The sequence below is a fragment of the Palaemon carinicauda genome, chromosome 9 (genome assembly GCF_036898095.1).
Source record: "Palaemon carinicauda isolate YSFRI2023 chromosome 9, ASM3689809v2, whole genome shotgun sequence".
Classification (NCBI taxonomy): domain Eukaryota; kingdom Metazoa; phylum Arthropoda; class Malacostraca; order Decapoda; family Palaemonidae; genus Palaemon; species Palaemon carinicauda.
Window position 1 is genome coordinate 145,675,301 of NC_090733.1, and position 20,042 is coordinate 145,695,342.

The 20,042-nt window shown below is 39.0% G+C and overlaps 2 protein-coding genes across 2 annotated transcripts in view; both read left to right on the forward strand.

Moving 5' to 3' along the window:
- The first annotated feature begins 816 nt into the window (after nt 1–816).
- On the forward strand, nt 817–2,930 carry LOC137646906 (uncharacterized). The gene is made up of 3 exons (XM_068379979.1): nt 817–990; nt 1,496–2,303; nt 2,711–2,930. Exons 1-3 carry the CDS (start codon nt 985–987, stop codon nt 2,875–2,877), a joined length of 981 nt encoding a protein of 326 aa, XP_068236080.1. The 5' UTR covers nt 817–984; the 3' UTR covers nt 2,878–2,930.
- Nucleotides 2,931–5,734: 2,804 nt separating this feature from the next.
- The window catches only part of Srp19 (signal recognition particle 19), a 42,686-nt gene continuing 28,378 nt past the window's right edge, over nt 5,735–20,042 (forward strand). Inside the window, exons 1-2 of the mRNA XM_068380612.1 lie at nt 5,735–5,874; nt 12,901–12,976. Of these exons, the coding sequence (XP_068236713.1) occupies nt 5,813–5,874; nt 12,901–12,976 (138 nt within the window). The 5' untranslated portion in view covers nt 5,735–5,812. The remainder of the gene's footprint in view (nt 5,875–12,900; nt 12,977–20,042) is intronic.

Below are 20,042 nucleotides of genomic sequence, written 5' to 3' on the forward strand. Positions count from 1 at the left end.
GCAATAATCCCTTCTTCTTTCCATTCTAGGACGTAAATCCCAGACGGCGCTTTGAGTAAGTCATGGAAATTCCAATAGAATATTCAGTCATCATTGCTTTCATACGCAGTTCATCATAAACACAGGGTTGTAATATAATTAAATTTCATTTTGCTTTAAAGATTGTTATGAGTTTACAAATCGAAAGGAAAAATTGAGTACTGAAATAGCGGCTTAAGAAATGACTAGATTATCTAAGTCTGATTTATCATCTGTAGGCCTACATAAAAAGACCTTACATGTATTTCATTGTGATGTCATTTGTAAAACTATCTAAAAACAAAACAAAAAAAAAATTCGAAGAGGAAAAAGTTACGGTGGCTCAGATAGAAATATCCAGATGTAAGCTTAGCATAGATTTTATTTCGGAAAGATATAGCCCATGATGTTTTTACTACATTTCAATCTTATCTCTGTCTTTATCAGAAGGTTCTCGACGTTTCTAATTATTTTCCCCTAATCGTGAATAAAAAAAAACATCAAGATCAAATATATTTGGAAAAATATAAATAAAAACAACGTCCTGTGGAAAACCGGCCTTTTCGATTTTCATGGGAAATGCCCAGTTGAGCAACAGTAAATAGTGGTTGCACCTGTGATGATGATACCTACGGAGCACTGAAGAAATCTGAAGCCTTTACAAACGTCACCAATTTCTTAAAATATAAATAAGATAGTTATTAATAAACTACGTATAAGACCGTTGTAGTGCACGAAATATGAAGAAATTGTTATTAAGTGGTTACTAGAATTTAGTATATTTTCATATTCCTTTAAAGGTGGGTGAATGCCGGTGTTACATATAAAGAATTCAGACAACTCTCCCGGTGGGCGGGACCTCACCGGAAACCTGAGTATAAAGAAAACGGAGATCCAAAACTCGAAACAGAAGACCATCTGACTCTCGTAAAAGTTGAAGAAGAAGTAGAATCCCAGACAAACGGAATGCAGGTAGGAATTGCATTATTATGGTTTCCACTATCACTCTAGCAAAAACAATGAGCAAAGAAGCGTTAGTAGTGTGTGGAAGAGAATATTCTTAAATTGTGGCAAATTAAACATTATCAAGGGACACTTTAATCCCAAGTGACAGGTTGGAAGAAAATCATGTTATCAAAAGACGACCGAATTATAGTTTATCATTGGTTGATCTGCTGATCCTGTGGAAGGATAATACGTGAAATTGATTGGGTCAAGTGAAATTGATTCACTACAAAGTTTCTGCAAACCAAACGATAGAAATAATTTAAACAAACTATTAAAATTTTATGTGAATATGAATGAAAAGTTGAAAAGAAATATTCAATTACGTTGTTTTGCTCTTTTACTGTAGATGTTCCTTTTATGCCTAAACAATTGACACCAGTAGATCAATATAAATAACTGTTTAGTGTGTACTAGAATGCACAATTACTTCAAGTTTGCTCCCATCTATAACACTTTTTACTCCTTACAGCTTGTAGTTAACGTGTTTGCGACTGCACTTCTGGCAGCAAGTGTCAGCTCCCATCGACAATCGTTCAACCCAATCAACTTTGGAGGCGGAAGATATGATCCTGTAAACTTGCCAGTTTATGGCAACGGTGCCTTTCCACACAGGAGACAACCTGGAATCCACCCAATTAGACCAGCCTATGGACAATTCGGTGGCCACTTTTCTCGGCCACTTCATGGACAATATGGAAGCCAGCATCCTGTACTAAGTCAGGGACATGTTGGGTTTGGACATCAAGGAGCTACTGGACAGTTTGCTGGTGCACATAGCGGTTCCGGCAATAGGCTACCACAGGGCCACCTAGGACAAGCAGGAATCCTCCTGGGTGGTGAACCCATAAATACACAAGGTTTTGTAGGACCTGCTCCTTCAGTGGAGAGGTATCCTGCTGAAGGACCTTCTTTGGGCTCTGTGAGCCAGACAGCACAGGGCAAGCCTGTTCATGCACAGGGAGGGAATGTACATCCTGGTCTACCAGAAGGGACACACTCTGTAGTTCCAGGAATCGTCGATGTCCCTCAGGGCTCAGTGAGTGGAGCAGTGCCTAACCCGGTTCCAACTAGTCAACAAAGTGATGGACAATTGGTCAAACCCCTCCCTGGCCAGGGTGGACTTGAACAAGTGGCAGGAGGAATACCTTCCGTGAATGGACAACCTGAAAAAGTTCCCGTAAATGTAAACCCTTCTTTGACCGAAACGGCTGTCAATCCTGACTGCAGATTATTCAAAAAAGATCAGAATGGAAGGTATATCTGCGATAACGTCCAAGGTAAGTTACCTCGTTCTAATATGCCCTTTTATTTCCTCAATAGGTAATCTTCACTAGGAAAAAGTAGCCGCAAAGATTCCGGGCAAAATAAGCTCCACCCTCTGATGATGCCATAGCCAATTGCGTTGTCTCCCATATTAGCAGTGGTCACAATAAATCCCCTTCCAAATTTCAAACTATAGGCCTACTAACTTATAATCACTTTGATGGAGGTGTTGTGACCGTTGTTAACGCAGGAGACAACATGATTTGCTATATCATCAGAGGATGGGACTTATTTTGCCTTGAATCTTTGCGACGACTATACTAGGCCTATTTGTCATTGCAAGTACACAACTGAGAATAATCTGATATAGCACACACTTAGAGTTATTTTATATGAAATAATAATATTCTTTTCATTTTAGTTTCAGAACCTTCTAAGCCCTTCGAGTGCCCAGCGGTAACGCCCTTCTGCCCCAAGCTCGGAGAAAGAATAACACCGCAGCAGTGTGAAAGTGACGCTGACTGTTTAGGGTTCGGAAAATGCTGCAGCGATGCTTGCTATCAATACTCCATTTGCAAGGGGCAATGATAACCCTTCAGATTTTTTTTTTCTCGTCGTTCGTATTGTTAAAAATTATTTAATTTTTGTTTCACAAAAATATATTTCATGTGTATATAGTATCATCATTTTGTAAATAAAATTCGTTATCCTAATTGACATTTTGTTTTATAAACTTTTCCAAAATCCGCCATGAATGATGACGATGATGATGATGATGAAGATTATTATTATTATTATTATCATCATCATCATCATCATCATTATTATTATTATTATTATTATTATTATTATTATTATTATTATTATTATTATTATTATTATTATTATCATTATTATTATTATTATTATTATTATTATTATTATTTAGCTAAGCTACACCCATATTAGGAAAAGCTGAATGCTACAGCCCTTAGTGCTCCAACAAAGTCAATTTCCCAGTGAAAAGAGGGAAGTAATAATTGAAGAAAAGAAAACTTTGATAAGCTATCCATTCTGTTCATTAAAAACCTGGAGTTAACTAAGCAATAGAATGTATGATGTATCACCATGCTTTATTTCTTTAATAAGTAAAGCATTTTCGAAACAGCTATAAAAAAGACGAAATACTAATTTGTTCTTCAGCTCAGTTGAACAATGACTAAAGTGTTGGAAAAATGACAGAGGAAGGAGAGTAAGGTCAAAGTTATTGATTTAAAGATATATCTGATTCAGTCTTGTTCAGAAGGAAACAAAGAAAAAAAATCACCGAATACATGATCTATGTATCTAGTTGGTATATATATATATATATATATATATATATATATATATATATATATATATATATATATATATATATATATATATATATATATATATATATATATATATATATATATATATTAGCAGAACACCACAGGATTTGCAATGCTTGCTTACCAGAATGCATGAAATATCACACTAGGTTGGGTTCAAGATAAACAGAAGAAAGACAGAGATGATGAGAACGGAGTATGCAATGGAAGATGAAATATCATTGGAAGAAGAGATTAATGAGGTAGAATCATTTAAACATTTTAGAACTATGATCTCAAATGCAGGGTCTTTATAATCAGAATTTAGTGAAAGATTGAAAAAAAAAATCAGGCAATGGCTAGGTTAAGCAAATTTTGGAAATAAAATCGCCAGAAATTACTTATAAAAATCAGACTGTAAACCAACATAGTAAGATTCGTGTTACTATTTGGACATGAATTTTGGTATGACAATGAAACAATCTCCAATAGATTTAGTAGATTTGAGAATAAAAGCCTCAGCAGGACATTGGTAGTTCAATGTCAGGACAGGATTGGAAATGAAACTATGAGAGAGGTTACTCAAGTGCCATATGTGGATGAGATTATGATGAGGGGTAGATGGAGATGGTTTGGGCATGCTCTTCGCACTCCCCAAGAGAGATAAGTTCACCAAACGTATAGCTGGACTTCACTAGGCACTAGAAGAGTTGGAAGACCCAGACCTACATGGCTGAGGACTATGAAGTGTGAAGTAAGAGATAATGAATGAAGAAAATTGAATTAAAAGGTCAAGATAGAGACGCCTTGTGAAATCTAACCGAGGCCCTTTGCGTCAATAGGCGTAGGAGGAGATGATGATGATATATATAAAATTGAAGCTTTAGCAACTGTAATTAAAAGAAAGAAAGTAGGCCACCAAATTAAAACCGCCATTAGCAGTATTATCAGGTTGGACCGAAGAGAAAGGATAAATTACATTCCAGTCAAAAATAATTTAATAACTAAAGGAAAATGTAGACAGACAAGTAGGTAGAACCATTTTTTGTGACATATTCAATTGTATTATGAGAAACTCATTTAGATATAGCTGACCACTTACTAGTAACAATGGAAATTTAAAGTTTAATGTAATTAACTAACAATTACTAAGAGTAAGTAAAGAATACATTATTTCAACAAAAGGTTAGATCCATAGCAAAGCATGAACATAAAGAGAGGGAAATCTGAAATGATTAACAAAGTTATAGTAAATATTACTGAAAGAACAGAATTGTTATGAAAATCACTAGAAAGATGAACTAGAGCAGATGGTGGTCCATGAATGACGACTTTGTAATAAGAAAAATAAGCAAAAGAAATTGTGAACAAAGTATTTAAGAGAGATATGATGACACACTTCAGGCTTCACTCACATGTCACTAAATTTAGGCGATCGAAATTCGAGAAGTCCCTCATATAGGTCGTATCTCCATAAGTACATATCGTACACAAATTAACTTATATCTTAACTCTTAATGAACGATTTATAATGAGGGGTGCTTTGGAACCTTTTGATCTTAATATCTGGAAAAATAAACTGTATTACAAAAGCTACAGTAAAACATTTGCATCCTTATATAAAATATAAGCGTGTTTGATAGATTCTTGTTATTCATTACTGAAACGGAAGGTATTATGCTTAAATTTATGCAAAAGCAATAAATGTCTCTAACGTTGCTAGACATCATTAGCCTCAGAGAATTGTATATAAAAAGATATTATTACACTAGACCAAATAGTATTAAGTTTAGTCAATTGTTTAAAGTAGAAAATAAGAGATAATTGTGCAATATAGCAAAATTTTGTAAAAATAATAATAGAACAGCTTTAGTTATATATTAGTTTTTTTATCTAGTCCATATGGGCTCATGTCCCCATTATACATGGCATATATGGGTAGGCAGTTATATGTACAGTATTGTATAGATATGTGAATAGAAGTATTTTTGCTTCCTCTTACTGCCATCTTGTACTATTATTGTAAGTCAAATTATATTTTGTATATTTTGTAATGTACTCTCATACCCTAAGAGGGGTCGCTAGAGTTAATAAAATCCTTAAAATCCTTGGAGTCCAGGAATCCTATGCCGCCAGGCATCATAGTAAATGTAAAGAAGAAGATTTGACAGTGCTGGAAGTAAATAAACATGGCAGCTGCCTTTGCTGGTCCTCGGCCTGTGCCAAATAAGTTACCAGATGGCTTCGATAGGTATGCATATGGGTTCTTCTTCATGTAATGTTGAAATGAATTAGCAGTCAAATTAGTAACTTTGTACGTAAAAGAGAAAAATAGATAAACATAAGTGACCCTAGGCTACTATAGCCCAGGTGTTTTATTACTACCATTATCCTATTTTATCGGTCCTTATGCCTCTGATGTTATTATTATTATTCAAGGGAGAATATTGAATTTGGTTTCATTGTATATTATTACATCTCAATGTATCCTAGTATTCCTACTACTTTTTCTTATAGGAAAAATTACGCTCCCGGTAATTTTGTATATTATTACATCGTGTGACTACGCACAAGAAATATATGATTTCCTATAGCAAATAACGAGATTTAACCGATTTTGATGACCATTTCAATCGCAACCAAACAGATCAACCAATTCGGTTAGTTATAAGTTGACGAATTGGTTGATGTTATTACGGATGAAATGAATGAGAAAACCAGTTAAATCACGATATCTACTATAGGAAATCATATATTTCCTGTACGAAATCACACAATGAAATACAATACAAATGAACCATATAAATATTAACACTGTGGACAAATATACTGAGTTAAAATATATAAACAACAGATGTCGGGGACGATAACATTAGCAACGTTACCAATGGTTGACAGAACTACCAACGATGACGAATGGTACACAGTGTTACCAACGGAACGATGTCATTACTAGAGGTAGAAATAAATTTTTCCATACGTAAACTAAATAATACTTCCATAAAACTATTACACAATAAATAAAGAGTACCAAAAGGCCACAGAACCTAACAAACCCACCTAACCTTGCCTAGAAGTACCCCGGTCACAAAACACATATAATAAGAATGGGGGAATGACTTACCTTGATACACAGTACTACCAACGGAGACGAATAGTACACAGAACTACCAACGACACGATGGCATTACTAGAGCAGCAGAGCTAGAACTGCTAAATATCTCCTCAGATATATTCAATAATTTCTCCATATAAAAAGTACAGAAAGGCCACAGAACCTAACAAACCCACCTAACCTTGCCTAGAAGTACCCCGGTCACAAAACACGAATAATGACTATTGAGGAATGACTTACTTTTATGAAGGAAACGTCGAAACTTGCTGGACTCGGAAGGAAGAGACAAAAGCGCACGACACTAGGGGCAGTTTAAACGTTGAGGAATAACATTGTGAGATTTAAGAAAATGGTCAACATAACCTGAATTATCAACAAAATCACCATGGAATTGAGCCACTGCTTTTAGATACGGAATGCTGCAACCGGTACAAGTTTCTATAATATGTTCCATCTCAAAATACGGGAAAAAAAAACGCACTAGTAACGAAGGACGAGTAACTAGGTCAAAGGTTAAAACGGGAAAGGCAGGGGAACAATGGGTCGGAAAACAGCGCATACAGAGATAAAGGAAGGGGGGGGGGGTAGGGAGATATCTGAATAGGCCTAGAGTGATGATTGGTTAAGGGAAAAACAACGAACAAAAGAGAAAACATGAATGAACTAAATACGGAAACTAGACGAAAGAAAAGTTTTATAAGACACAGAGGAGAGAAAAGGAACTAACCAACAAAAATAAATACAAACAATATAGGAAGATAAAATGGAATGAACGTTAAATAATAGTGAATGGGAATATAAAATGAGGAGATCATACCGAGAATTAACTGGATAAAAAAACTAGTCCAGGGTAAGTATTTATGTGAAACCGGGAAGGGATAAAGAAATAACCCAACAAATAAAACCAATATAGGAAGGTAAAATGGAATGAATGATAAATAATATTGAATGGGAATAAAAAATGAGAAAATAACACTAATAAAAAGAGTAAAAGGGGGAGTGGAAACTCCTGCGCAGGGGGCGGGGGGATATATGCGCAGATCGGAAACTGATGAAACGAACGTATGTACAAATGGGAAAGGAAATAACAAAACAAATAAACCCAATATAGGGAGGTAAAATGGAATGTATGATAAATTATATTGAATGGGAATATAAAATGAGAAAATAATACGGTAATAAAAAGAGTAATAATGGAGAGAAATGAAGGACGGAAGGTGGGGCGAACGAACAAACGAACAAATGGGTGCTAATGTTAGCATGAAACGATAACATTTGATCTACATCAGGTATGGAATTCTAACATTTAATCTACATCAGGCGTTGGCAGCACTGGTTACTGTATTACTACAAGAAATAACCTTTGAAACGGCTCCTCCCAAATATATCCAGGTATGCTGATTTGTATTTTCCTACGGTTATAATAAATACCAGAAAGAAATGTATAGAGAAGAAAAGGACTGAATTACGGTTATATATCGATTCCCCAGTATGTTTTCCCCACCCAAAACCCCGAGTTCCCACTGGGGGTCCCCCATTATCGGCGGATATAGATGTATATATATTTCTGTAACTATTCATTTGCGATGGGAACGAGTGTTATTTTCGAAGGGAGCGTAATTTTTCCTATAAGAAAAAGTAGTTGGAATACTAGGATACATTGAGATGTAATAATATACAATGAAACCCAGAAATATATATACATCTATATCCGCCGATAATGGGGGACCCCCAGTGGGAACTCGGGGTTTTGGGTGGGGAAAGCATACTGGGGGATCGATATATAACCGTAATTCAGTCCTTTTCTTCTCTATACATTTCTTTCTGGTATTTATTATAACCGTAGGAAAAGACAAATCAGTATACCTGGATATATTTGGGAGGAGCCGTTTCAAAGGTTATTTCTTGTAGTAATACAGTAACCAGTGCTGCCAACGCCTGATGTAGATTAAATGTTAGAATTCCATACCTGATGTAGATCAAATGTTATCGTTTCATGCTAACATTAGCACCCATTTGTTCGTTTGTTCGTTCGCCCCTCCTTCCGTCCTTCGTTTCTCTCCATTATTACTCTTTTTATTACCGTATTATTTTCTTATTTTATATTCCCATTCAATATAATTTATCATACATTCCATTTTACCTTCCTATATTGGGTTTATTTGTTTTGTTATTTCCTTTCCCATTTGTACATACGTTCGTTTCATCAGTTTCCGATCTGCGCATATATCCCCCCGCCCCCTGCGCAGGAGTTTCCACTCCCCCTTTTACTCTTTTTATTAGTGTTATTTTCTCATTTTTTATTCCCATTCAATATTATTTATCATTCATTCCATTTTACCTTCCTATATTGGTTTTATTTGTAGGGTTATTTCTTTATCCCTTCCCGGTTTCACATAAATACTTACCCTGGACTAGTTTTTTTATCCAGTTAATTCTCGGTATGATCTCCTCATTTTATATTCCCATTCACTATTATTTAACGTTCATTCCATTTTATCTTCCTATATTGTTTGTATTTATTTTTGTTGGTTAGTTCCTTTTCTCTCCTCTGTGTCTTATAAAACTTTTCTTTCGTCTAGTTTCCGTATTTAGTTCATTCATGTTTTCTCTTTTGTTCGTTGTTTTTCCCTTAACCAATCATCACTCTAGGCCTATTCAAATACCTCCCTACCCCCCCCCCTTCCTTTATCTCTGTATACGCTGTTTTCCGACCCATTGTTCCCCTGCCTTTCCCGTTTTAACCTTTGACCTAGTTACTCGTCCTTCGTTACTAGTGCGTTTTTTTTCGCGTATTTTGAGATGGAACATATTATAGAAACTTGTACCGGTTGCAGCATTCCGTATCTAAAAGCAGTGGCTCAATTCCATGGTGATTTTGGTGATAATTCAGGTTATGTTGACCATTTTCTTAATCCCAGTCATAGAAGTTAATCCGTCAGTCTCTTCCTTCCGAGTCCAGCAAGTTTCGACGTTTCCTTCATAAAAGTAAGTCATTCCTCAATAGTCATTATTCGTGTTTTGTGACCGGGGTACTTCTAGGCAAGGTTAGGTGGGTTTGTTAGGTTCTGTGGCCTTTCTGTACTTTTTATATATTTCGTACCAGTTATATGGAGAAATTATTGAATATATCTGAGGAGATATTTAGCAGTTCTAGCTCTAGTAATGCCATCGTGTCGTTGGTAGTTCTGTGTACCATTCGTCTCCGTTGGTAGTACTGTGTATCAAGGTAAGTCATTCCCCCATTCTTATTATATGTGTTTTGTGACCGGGGTACTTCTAGGCAAGGTTAGGTGGGTTTGTTAGGTTCTGTGGCCTTTTGGTACTCTTTATTTATTGTGTAATAGTTTTATGGAAGTATTATTTAGTTTACGTATGGAAAAATTTATTTCTACCTCTAGTAATGACATCGTGCCGTTGGTAACACTGTGTACCATTCGTCATCGTTGGTAGTTCTGTCAACCATTGGTAACGTTGCTAATGTTATCGTCCCCGACATCTGTTGTTTATATATTTTAACTCTATATATGTCCACAGTCTTAATATTTATATGGTTCATTTGTATTGTATTTCATTGTGTGATTCCGTACAGGAAATATATGATTTCCTATAGTAGATATCGTGATTTAACTGGTTTTCTCATTAATTTCATCCGTAATAACATCAACCAATTCGTCAACTTATAACTAACCGAATTGGTTGATCTGTTTGTTTGCGATTGAAATGGTCCTCATAATCGGTTAAATCTCGTTATTTGCTATAGGAAATCATATATTTCTTGTGCGTAGTCACACGATGTAATAATATACAAAATTACCTTGAATTTTTGGTGTATATGCGATAACATCCCTAACTGGTGAACGCCAGACTGGGGTTCATGTCCCGCTGAAACTCGTTAGTTCCTTTGGTCGGTGCAACCCCACCATTCTTTTGAGCTAAGGATGGGGCGTTTGGGGGAGCCCTCAGGGTGTTTGTATGATAGCGGCCACCTTAATGTATTATTATGGCTAACTTGGAATACGGCAGTGTAAGGGGGGTCGCAGGAAGCCATTAGCCCCCCCCCCCCCCCCCCCCCCCCGTTAGGTAAGTAGGTAAGGACACAGCTTGTAGATTAGGTAAGGGGGAAAATTTTGGTTAGTTGATGTTAATTTTTAATCCATGGGGGAGGAAGGCTCCGAGCCCTTCATGGTCCTAGCTTGGGCGTGGGTCATATGTATTTATGGTCAGTCTCTAGGGCGTTGGCCTGCTTGATGGGACAGTTTCACTGTCTCTTGCCTTTGCCATTCATGAGCAGCCTTTAAACCTTTGAATAAGTAACCAATAATTCTCTCTTTAAAAAAATGGTAATTGTTCCTTGTGTATTTTTAGTTTTCTTGCTACTTTGGTGTCAACAGCTTATTGCTGAAATACATGAAGGTAAGACCAAAAAACCATATGGCTAGTAAGTAGGTGGTCTGATCGTCAATTTTTTGTCCACCATAATACTCGAACACTCGCCTGATGCGAGTAGCGTAACACATACCAATTGCCAAAAGAGTTGAGTAATAAAATAATGTTTAATTACGAGCGATGCGAGCCATGGTGTAGCGTAGACCAGGAAGTGAATAATTTTGTGTGGGGGACAACGGACATCGATAGAAAGGATTCTCATTTTCTCTACATGTAGCATGCCAGGTGACCCAATGATCTACACAAATACCAACCATATTTTCACAAAGGAAACAAGCACTGTGATACGACCTAACCTAACCTAACATAATGTATGTCCTTATTGAAGGTCACATCCAATTGACACTATATTTTGTAGGTGAATATTACTGTATTTTAATGGTCTAGACTGTATATTTATCTGCTTATTTAAAAAAAATTCTAAAGGGAAGATTTTCTTATACTAAGTACAGTACTGTGCAATACGGAATTGGTTGTTGAAGATATTTTATTCTTTTGGCCTGTGATGTATTTGAACTTCAGAAACATGGACAGTGTTTTTTTACATGAAATAAATTTACGATAATTTTTTTATATATACTCATTCACATTTTAAAATTATGCCAAATATTATGTGAAGAATGCCCGTTTAAATGGATATGAAACATTACCATTGCAATTATTTACACAGTCACAAATGAGTACAAAATATTGTCATTCATTTGTAAATGCACTGTAGACCGAACCACATGCCTTGATGGACTCTCAGTTGTGTATATCTACCATGACAATTTTCGTAAATAACTGTAATAAGTAACACTAGGTAAAGAATAAAATTAGCAATGAAAGCAGAATAAATTTCCTATATATAGATAAAATCAGTAGGTGTTCCCAGGAAAAATCTAAAGAATTTTTTCCATATATTTTACATTTTTTACAATAAACCATATGAAGAACCCAAGAATAATCCTTCAGATGTTATATGAAATAGGAACATTGCAATTATAAATTAACAAGTAAAACAATATAAGAAATTAAATTAAATGTTCATATTTTACTATTATATTAACAGAATGTATAAAAATATATGTATAGATCTATGTGTACACAAAATCCTCTTGATGAGCAAATAGAACACTGCAGCTTAGGGGTTTAAAGGTCACTCATGAGCAGCATAGGCAAGGGACACTGTCCTAGACACTAACCACAAATGCATATTATCAGCGCCCAAGCTCTTCTCCTAAGCTTGGACCAGAAAGGGGCATGCAATAACTCCTCACAAGGATGTTGATGTTTCAGACACTAATCGAAAGTATTGGGCTTGATCATGGCTAAAACTCCTATCCAACAGATTGCGAAGTGTACGTTTCCAATAAGTGTATCTCTTGCAGGTTTTATTTCAGGCGAGGGTAAATGCTAGCTATATATTTACTCCCGCTACTTTTCTTATCTTTTGAGTGTCACTGTTTATTTTTGTTCATGACGCTAGTCATCTTATTACTTTTATCACACTCCCAGAATGTAGTCACCATTTTAACCGCTAATGATTATTAAAGGGATATGGGTAGGTAATGAGTTCTATGCTTCTGATTGTTTATTCAACAAAGTTGAATAGCTTTTATCTGGTTAGAAAATCAAGACTCCATTGCTGTAAAAGCCTTTGAACACTGATAATGTATTAGGGTGAAAATGAAAAATTTTCAATTTATGAACCTAATGCAATGTTTTTTCCAGATGGGTGTGCTTGTATCCAGCCTACCTAAACAAGGATAAGTCACGCGCAGAAGGACGTAGAATTCCCAAGGATAAGGTACGTTTTGTTAATCTATGGATAAAAAAACCTTTATGTATAAAAGTTGCTGTTGTCTGGTATCTTTGAGTCACTTTAAAAATCTGTGTTATGATAGGTTTAACTTGTTGTAATTAGTGATAAACCAATTAGGAAATTGGTTAATTTTCATTAGTTCTAATGATTTGTATTTTCATTTCTTAACTTTTTAATTATCCCTTATAACTGCACATACAGTATACAGTACAGTACATCAATTCTCCATTTGTTTGGCAACTGCATTGTTTAGTTTTATATTACTTTATTTCAAAATATAAGTACAGTATAGGCACTGTAAAAACCATGGTTTTGGAAATCTAGTTGCAAAGGATGTTGATATTGAAAATTTTGGTTCACAATTGATTAAGCAGTGTAAGTTTATAGCTGCAGAAAAAATGTACAAGATTTTAAGGCGGTAGAAAAAAAGAAGGAAAAATAACACAGTACATCCAAGTGGTGCTTTAAACTATCATTGTTCCATCACTCTCTACAAACCCAATCTATTTACTGTATAGGGCTATTACTTTCGGCATAGCTGAAAGACGAGCCACAAGACTTTTAGCAGGGGACAACTACCCTGACTGGTAGTTAGCGGGACGGTTGGGGGCTAGCCGACTACCCCGCTCACTCACACACTAGGTCTGAGCACCCACTGTGCGTTTAGCTCAGGTGGAGTGTGTACATTGCCACTCACTCCCTCCATTCACTTGAATATTTGAAATATTGGAATCAAATTTTGGAAATTTTCTTTAGTACTTTTTATTTTTCAGTGTGTGTGTGTTCTTGTCGGCCTTGTGCAGTTTTCCTGGACCTGAGGGCCGCTCTTGCGGTACCTTTATGTCCCCCGTTGAGACAGCCCACATCGCCTGTGTCTCCTCTAGAGGTCGGTGGTGTGATTGGGACAACACTCGTCCCGAATGCATGGAGTTGTATGTTTCCCAGGATGAGAAGACTGAGCGTAGGAGAGATTCTTCGCCTTCGGGGTCTTCCTCGAAGTCGAAGAAGTGTTGGATTTCTTCTTTGACCCCCCAATCTCTTCTCAAAGCTGCTCCTCGATTGGTCTTCCATAGGGAATGGCTGTGTAGTAGTGCAGACCAATTAACTCCAGGTCAACCTCAGGGGATCGAGGGACAGTACTGTTTCCCCATGGAGAAACAGTTCTGCCCCTTCACCCTGGGAGTGCTTGTACTTTTTTTTTTATTTGTTTTAGGCTTGGCCATCGCTGGGCTTGGCTGGTCCCCTTTTGAAGGAGGCGTTGCTGGAACTCCTTCATTTTAGTGCTGAGAGGAAGTGAACACCTGCTTGCTCGGAGGTGGATCCTTCTCCTTCGAGCACTGCCTCAGACAACTTCCCGTTCAGGCAAACATCTCTCATATTCGCGAGTGAGAACTCCTAGAGATCCTGTGTTCCTGAGACCTTCCAGAGATCAACATGTGTTGTCCCTGACTATGTCAGATCAGGTTCCCTCTCCGGAGGAACCTCTTGGACATTCCCTTCCGGGGGTTCATGAGGCTTTGGAGTTTTTTAACTCCTCACCACCCTGGATGTTCTCTCCCCCTGCGTTAAGGAGACGTCTCTTTAGTCCTGTCATCACGCCTTAGCTGTTCGTCATCTGTCAGTTACGCATGACTTGCCAGCTGTTCGTTACTCATCAGCTGCGCATGAACCACCTGCTACTGCATTTAACGGACCAACGAGTCTTGCCCAGAGCTCACAGGTCGCCACCTCCTCGGCACTTGCCAACCATGCATTCGCCATCTTGCTACTCACTGGCTCCTTGTCGTTTGCCCTCGCATCGGTTGACAGCTCCACCTGTTCCCTTGCAGGCTCGCAAGTGCCTGTCGCCAAAGGATCGTCATTTGCCAGGAGATCAGTTCGTCCTGCGTGATGATTCCCGAAGTGACGAGCATCGGATACGGGACATTCGACTAAGGGAAACAGCGAAGCAGCCTACTGCCCCGAAGAATCAGTAGCTACCTAAGGCCCCAGCGGTCAGAATGGTGCCAAACGGACCAGGTAAGAAAACTAACACTTTCTTTCAAGTTCCCAGGCCTAAGGCCTTTGGCCTTTTGAAGGATCCTCCAGCCAGTATTGCAAGTGAGAGAGATCCCGCTTGGCTCTATCGAGACCCTCTTCACAGGAGATGCCTTTCTTCCTCCTTGATAGGAAATGGGGAGAAGAAATTTCAGGTAGGTCTGAGATTCCTCCCCCAGGTACATGTGGCATGGGAAAGACCAGCTTGGAAAAGGAGAAGGATTATTCCATCTCCCCCTCCTGAAGTCTCTTTGACAGACTTTTCGCCTCTCCCCTATATAGGTGGTTCCTCCCGAGCTCTGTCCTCCCTCACAACCAATCGCCATTCCTCCCTACGAAGAGGATCAACGTTCCCTCAATAAAGAGGCAGCCACAAGGCTGTCTCTTTTGGATAAATACCTTCCACTGCGCAGGGAACCGAAGGACTTAAAAACCATCCCTAAGTCCTCGGCAAGAACTCCACACCTCATCAAGAGAGGTCAAGAGGAGTCTCTTCTAGGATATCTGCAAGAGATGCCCCATTCAGTGGCTTACTCCAACGACTTCAACCCAACCCGGGCTCCTATAGGTGAAAACTCTGAGGTAGATGAACTTTTTGAGTTCAAGGACGAATTCTTGCCTAGAGCCGCTAGCCCCAAGTTGAAGGAGGCTGAGCAGGAGTTGGAGCATACCCTCTGGCAGGTTTTGGTCTGCATGAGAGCCATCAATGGCTTGTCAAACCCAGTGACAGCCCCCTAGGATGGCAAGGACGCGGTCCTAGACCATGTCTATGGTACTTAAAGATCCCCGAGGGCCAGTGCAGCTTTGCCCTGGTCAAACGGGTTGAAGAGTATCAGCAGCAGAGGAGTTACAGTACTACGAGGTGACCAACGGGACATTACCGGACCTCAAGCCCCTATTATTATTATTATTATTATTATTATTATTATTATTATTATTATTATTACTAGCTAAGCTACAACCCTAGTTGGAAAAGCAAGATGCTATAAGCCCAAGGGCTCCAACAGAGAAATATAGCCCTGTGAGGAAATGAAATAAGTAAATGATATAATTAATGAACAATTTGAATAAAATATTTTGCAAACATTAATAACATTGAAACAGATATTTCATATATAAACTATAAAATGACTTATGTCAGCCTGTTCAACATGAAAACATTTGCTTCAAATTTGAACTTTTGAAGTTCTATCCCCCAAAAGGCTCTGAACTAGCCCTTTTCGGCCTGTTAGAACTAAGGATATGGTAGATGCAGGGGAAAAGGTCAAGGATGATGACTCCGTTAGAGGGTTGGAGCATTGCTTCCACTTTACCAGTTTTGAGAGATCTGTGAAAAAATTGGAGTTGGTATTGGTATCATGAGATGGAAACGATTGACGGTGGAGGCCCTTCGATCCAGATACCTCCTCCCGTTCATTAACTCTCACCTCCCCTGATTCTGCCACCGGTAACATCATCATCTTATTGCCACGTATAACCAAAAGATCTAACTCTTCAGGCAGAAGTCCTAGCTATGCTGGAGAAGGGTGCTCTCCAAGAGTTTGATGACGGCTTCCCAAGCTTCTTCAGTCAATTCTTAATTTAGAAGTTTTCTGGAGGCTAGAGACCAGTCATCGACCTCTCATCCCTAAACGATTTTGTTGCCATTCAAGATGGAGACTGCAGCTACGTTCAGGTAGGCGATCAGGCCTTTGAACTTTCTGGTTACTATAGATCTGAAAGATGTGTACAGTACTTCCAGATTGTGATCCACCTGTCCTCCATGAAATATGCACGAGTAGTGTTAGCCAGCAGAGTATTCCCATTCAAGTTACAGTACTCTGCTTTGGCCTGTCAACAGCTCCTCAAGTCTTCACTTGGGTTTCGGCATGGGCACACTCCAATGGCATTTGTGTCCTTCGTTACGTGGAAGACTGACTGATTCTGGCAGGCTCGGAGGACACCATTTTCCGTCATCGAGACAGGCTTGTTTCGTTATATCACGATGTAGGGATCATGAGGAATCGAAAGAAGTCTGTACTTGTGCCCATACAAAGACTAACTTATCTAGGAATGGACATAGTCAAGGTCTTTGTGAATAATTAACCATCTCAGGACATGGTATCCCATCTGCATGAGGTAATACTCCCCTTCCTTCAACAACCCCATGTGCCAGCACATCAGTATTATTATTACTACTACTTGCTAAGCTACATCCCTAGTTGGAAAAGGAGGATGCTATAATCCCAGGGGCTCCAACAGGGAAAATAGCCCAGTGAGGAAAGGAAACAAGGAAAAATTAAATTTTTAGGAAGAGTAAGAACATCAATATAATCTCGTATATAAGCTATAAGCAATTTAACGAAACGAGAGGAAGAGAAACAACACAGAAAAGTTTGCCCGAGTGTACCCTCAAGCAAGAGAACTCTAACCCAAGACAGTGGAAGACCATGGTACAGAGGCTATGGCACTACCCAAGACTCGAGAACAATGTTTTGATTTTGGTGTGTCCTTCTCATAGAAGAGCTGCTTACCATAGTCTCTCTACTACCCTTAACAAGAGGAAAGATGTGTATGAGGACAGAGGAGAATAAGTAAAGAATAGGCCATACTATTCGCTGCTTTTGTGTGTAGGCAAAGGGAAAATGAACTGTAACCAGTGAGAAGGATCCAATGTAGTACTGTCTGGCCTGTCAAAAGACCCCATAACTCTCTAGCTGTAGTACTGTATCTCAATTGGCAGAAACTACTAGGGCACCTGCCATTCTTAGAGTGCCGAGTACCAGGCAGTCATCTACTCATTTAGTCTCTTTAATGGGAGTTGAATGGGTGATGAAGTGTGGGACAGTGGTAGATGGAGAACGCTGGCCAGAAACATCGACCCCAAATAGAAGTGGGAAAAGATGCAGACATAGAAGAATAAGAAGAATGGGAGTTGAATGGGTATTGCTCCCAACATCTAGACCAAACCTCTCTCAGTGCTACAGATAGGGGATGAGTCCATATGGGACCTTCTTTGGTGGTTAGACGAGACGCACCTCCTAAAGGGTTGATCAATCTTGACGATCTCCTACAGGGTTCCTGCTATTCATGGCCACGTCCAAGGAAGGTTAAAGAACTCATCTCTGTCAGCATATAGCGTTAGGGCTCTGGTCCGAACAAGAACTCCAAGAGCATATACTGCACTACTGTATACAGTAAATTTCCTAAAACTGAGGCAGCCATTCTACCTCTCCAGCATTTTTGCCCTCTTCTAACAGGTCACTCATTGGTATTGGAGTATTGGCCTATATAAAAAACAGGAGGTACCATGTCACTGTAGCTATGCCATCCTGCAATAGAGACTCAAATGGGCAGAACTCAACTTTATTTTGCTAACAGCCCATTTACTACAGGCAGAAGTAACATCATGTCAAACAAGCTGAGCCAGAGGATGCAAGTGGTTGCCTCTGAATCTTCATGTCCTCGGATAGCAGGTCCCAAACTCGATGTGGAATGATGCCGTATAAGACGAACCCTTCAAAGGGTTTGCTCTCCTGCTAACACGTGCACTGGATCTTTGTTGGTTCTAGGGCGTGTCAAAAGAGAAGGATAGCTTACCTCATGCAACCCCTAGATAGAGTCAGTCCTTTCGGATACGTCGATCTTACTTCAGAGTGTTTGGGCTGTGAACAGCTCTTTTTGCGCTCCAAACTGTTGTCCTTTTCTGACCGGTCACTCAGTGGTGTGAATATGTTACAGCACCACCGTAGAGACATAGGTAACAAAGGCAGCAATACTCTTTCTCTGCAGCTTTGTCAACTGACCGTAGAAATCGATGAGTGGTCAGTGCTCGACCTGGTCACCCTAGACAGCCCATTTGATTCCAAACAAAAGATTATTGGGGGGAGGGAGACAAACTGAGCAGGGGGATGCAGATTTTTGGTTTAGAATGGTCTTTGCCGCCTCAGATAGCAAGAAAGACACTGACTTTGAGAAGTTCTCTGATAGTCAGCCTGTTCGCAACCTCGCTAATCAGAATCTTTTGATATTGTGTGCACCAATACCAGAACCAGGAGCAGCATTTGATGATGCTCCAGCATCCCTGGAATGGCATCGACATCTAGGGTTTTCTGCTGTTCTGCTTGATGAGAAATGTCATGAATCAACTCAGGGCCACTCCCAAGTCAGTATTATTCTAATAGCATCAAGAGGGCCCCAAGTAGAATGGTACCTGGACCTTCTAACCCTCCTGATAGAGGCTCTGTGGATATTACCTCCTCATTCCAACAAGTTCTACCAACTTGTGCACAGAGATCCCTCAACTTGGTGGAATCAGTTAAGTTTCACAAGTGGAGGTTATCCAGTATCTCTTATCAGAGACAGATTTATTGTTCGAAGTTGCGCAAGAGATGTCATGGTTAGCGAAATGTTTACTTATCTCCGAAGACAAGAGCTCTGCTTGCTATCAGCTGGGAGAGCCCATCACTTTCTTCTCGCAATACCACTGGTGGGAGGATAGCTGAGGTACAGGTGGCCGAGATGGGAGTGCCACGGGGCTGAATCTAGAATGATTTAAGTCCTTCGAGTGCGGTACTCTGTCCCGTTTATCAGCTCTCCCCCTCCCTTGATACATCATCCAGTGAGTTCATCATCCTTTGAGAAAGGATCAATGGATGTCAACCTTAAAGTCAGGTCTTTATGCTGAAATGAATTGATTTTGCTGCTTCGATATAGCTCATCATACTCGTACGGATTTTTTAACAAACCTGTCCATTGAGAGAGATGAGAACACCACCCTCGGGCATTTATAATATCTTGTGGTCCCTAAAGGGACACCTTTGAACAGTTGTGCTTTACCTCGTATAGAAACCTTCCCTCAAAGGGATGCTCACCTAAGCCTCCAACAAGTGAGTTAGCAAGCTTCATGGGCTCTTTCTTTAGCATTGCCCATACCAATGCTGTGGATAGGTCTCACTTCACTTTCTCCCTGAGCTTATAGCTAAAACCCAGAATCCATCTGTTCTCAATGCCAGGATTCCTTCATCTCAGATCG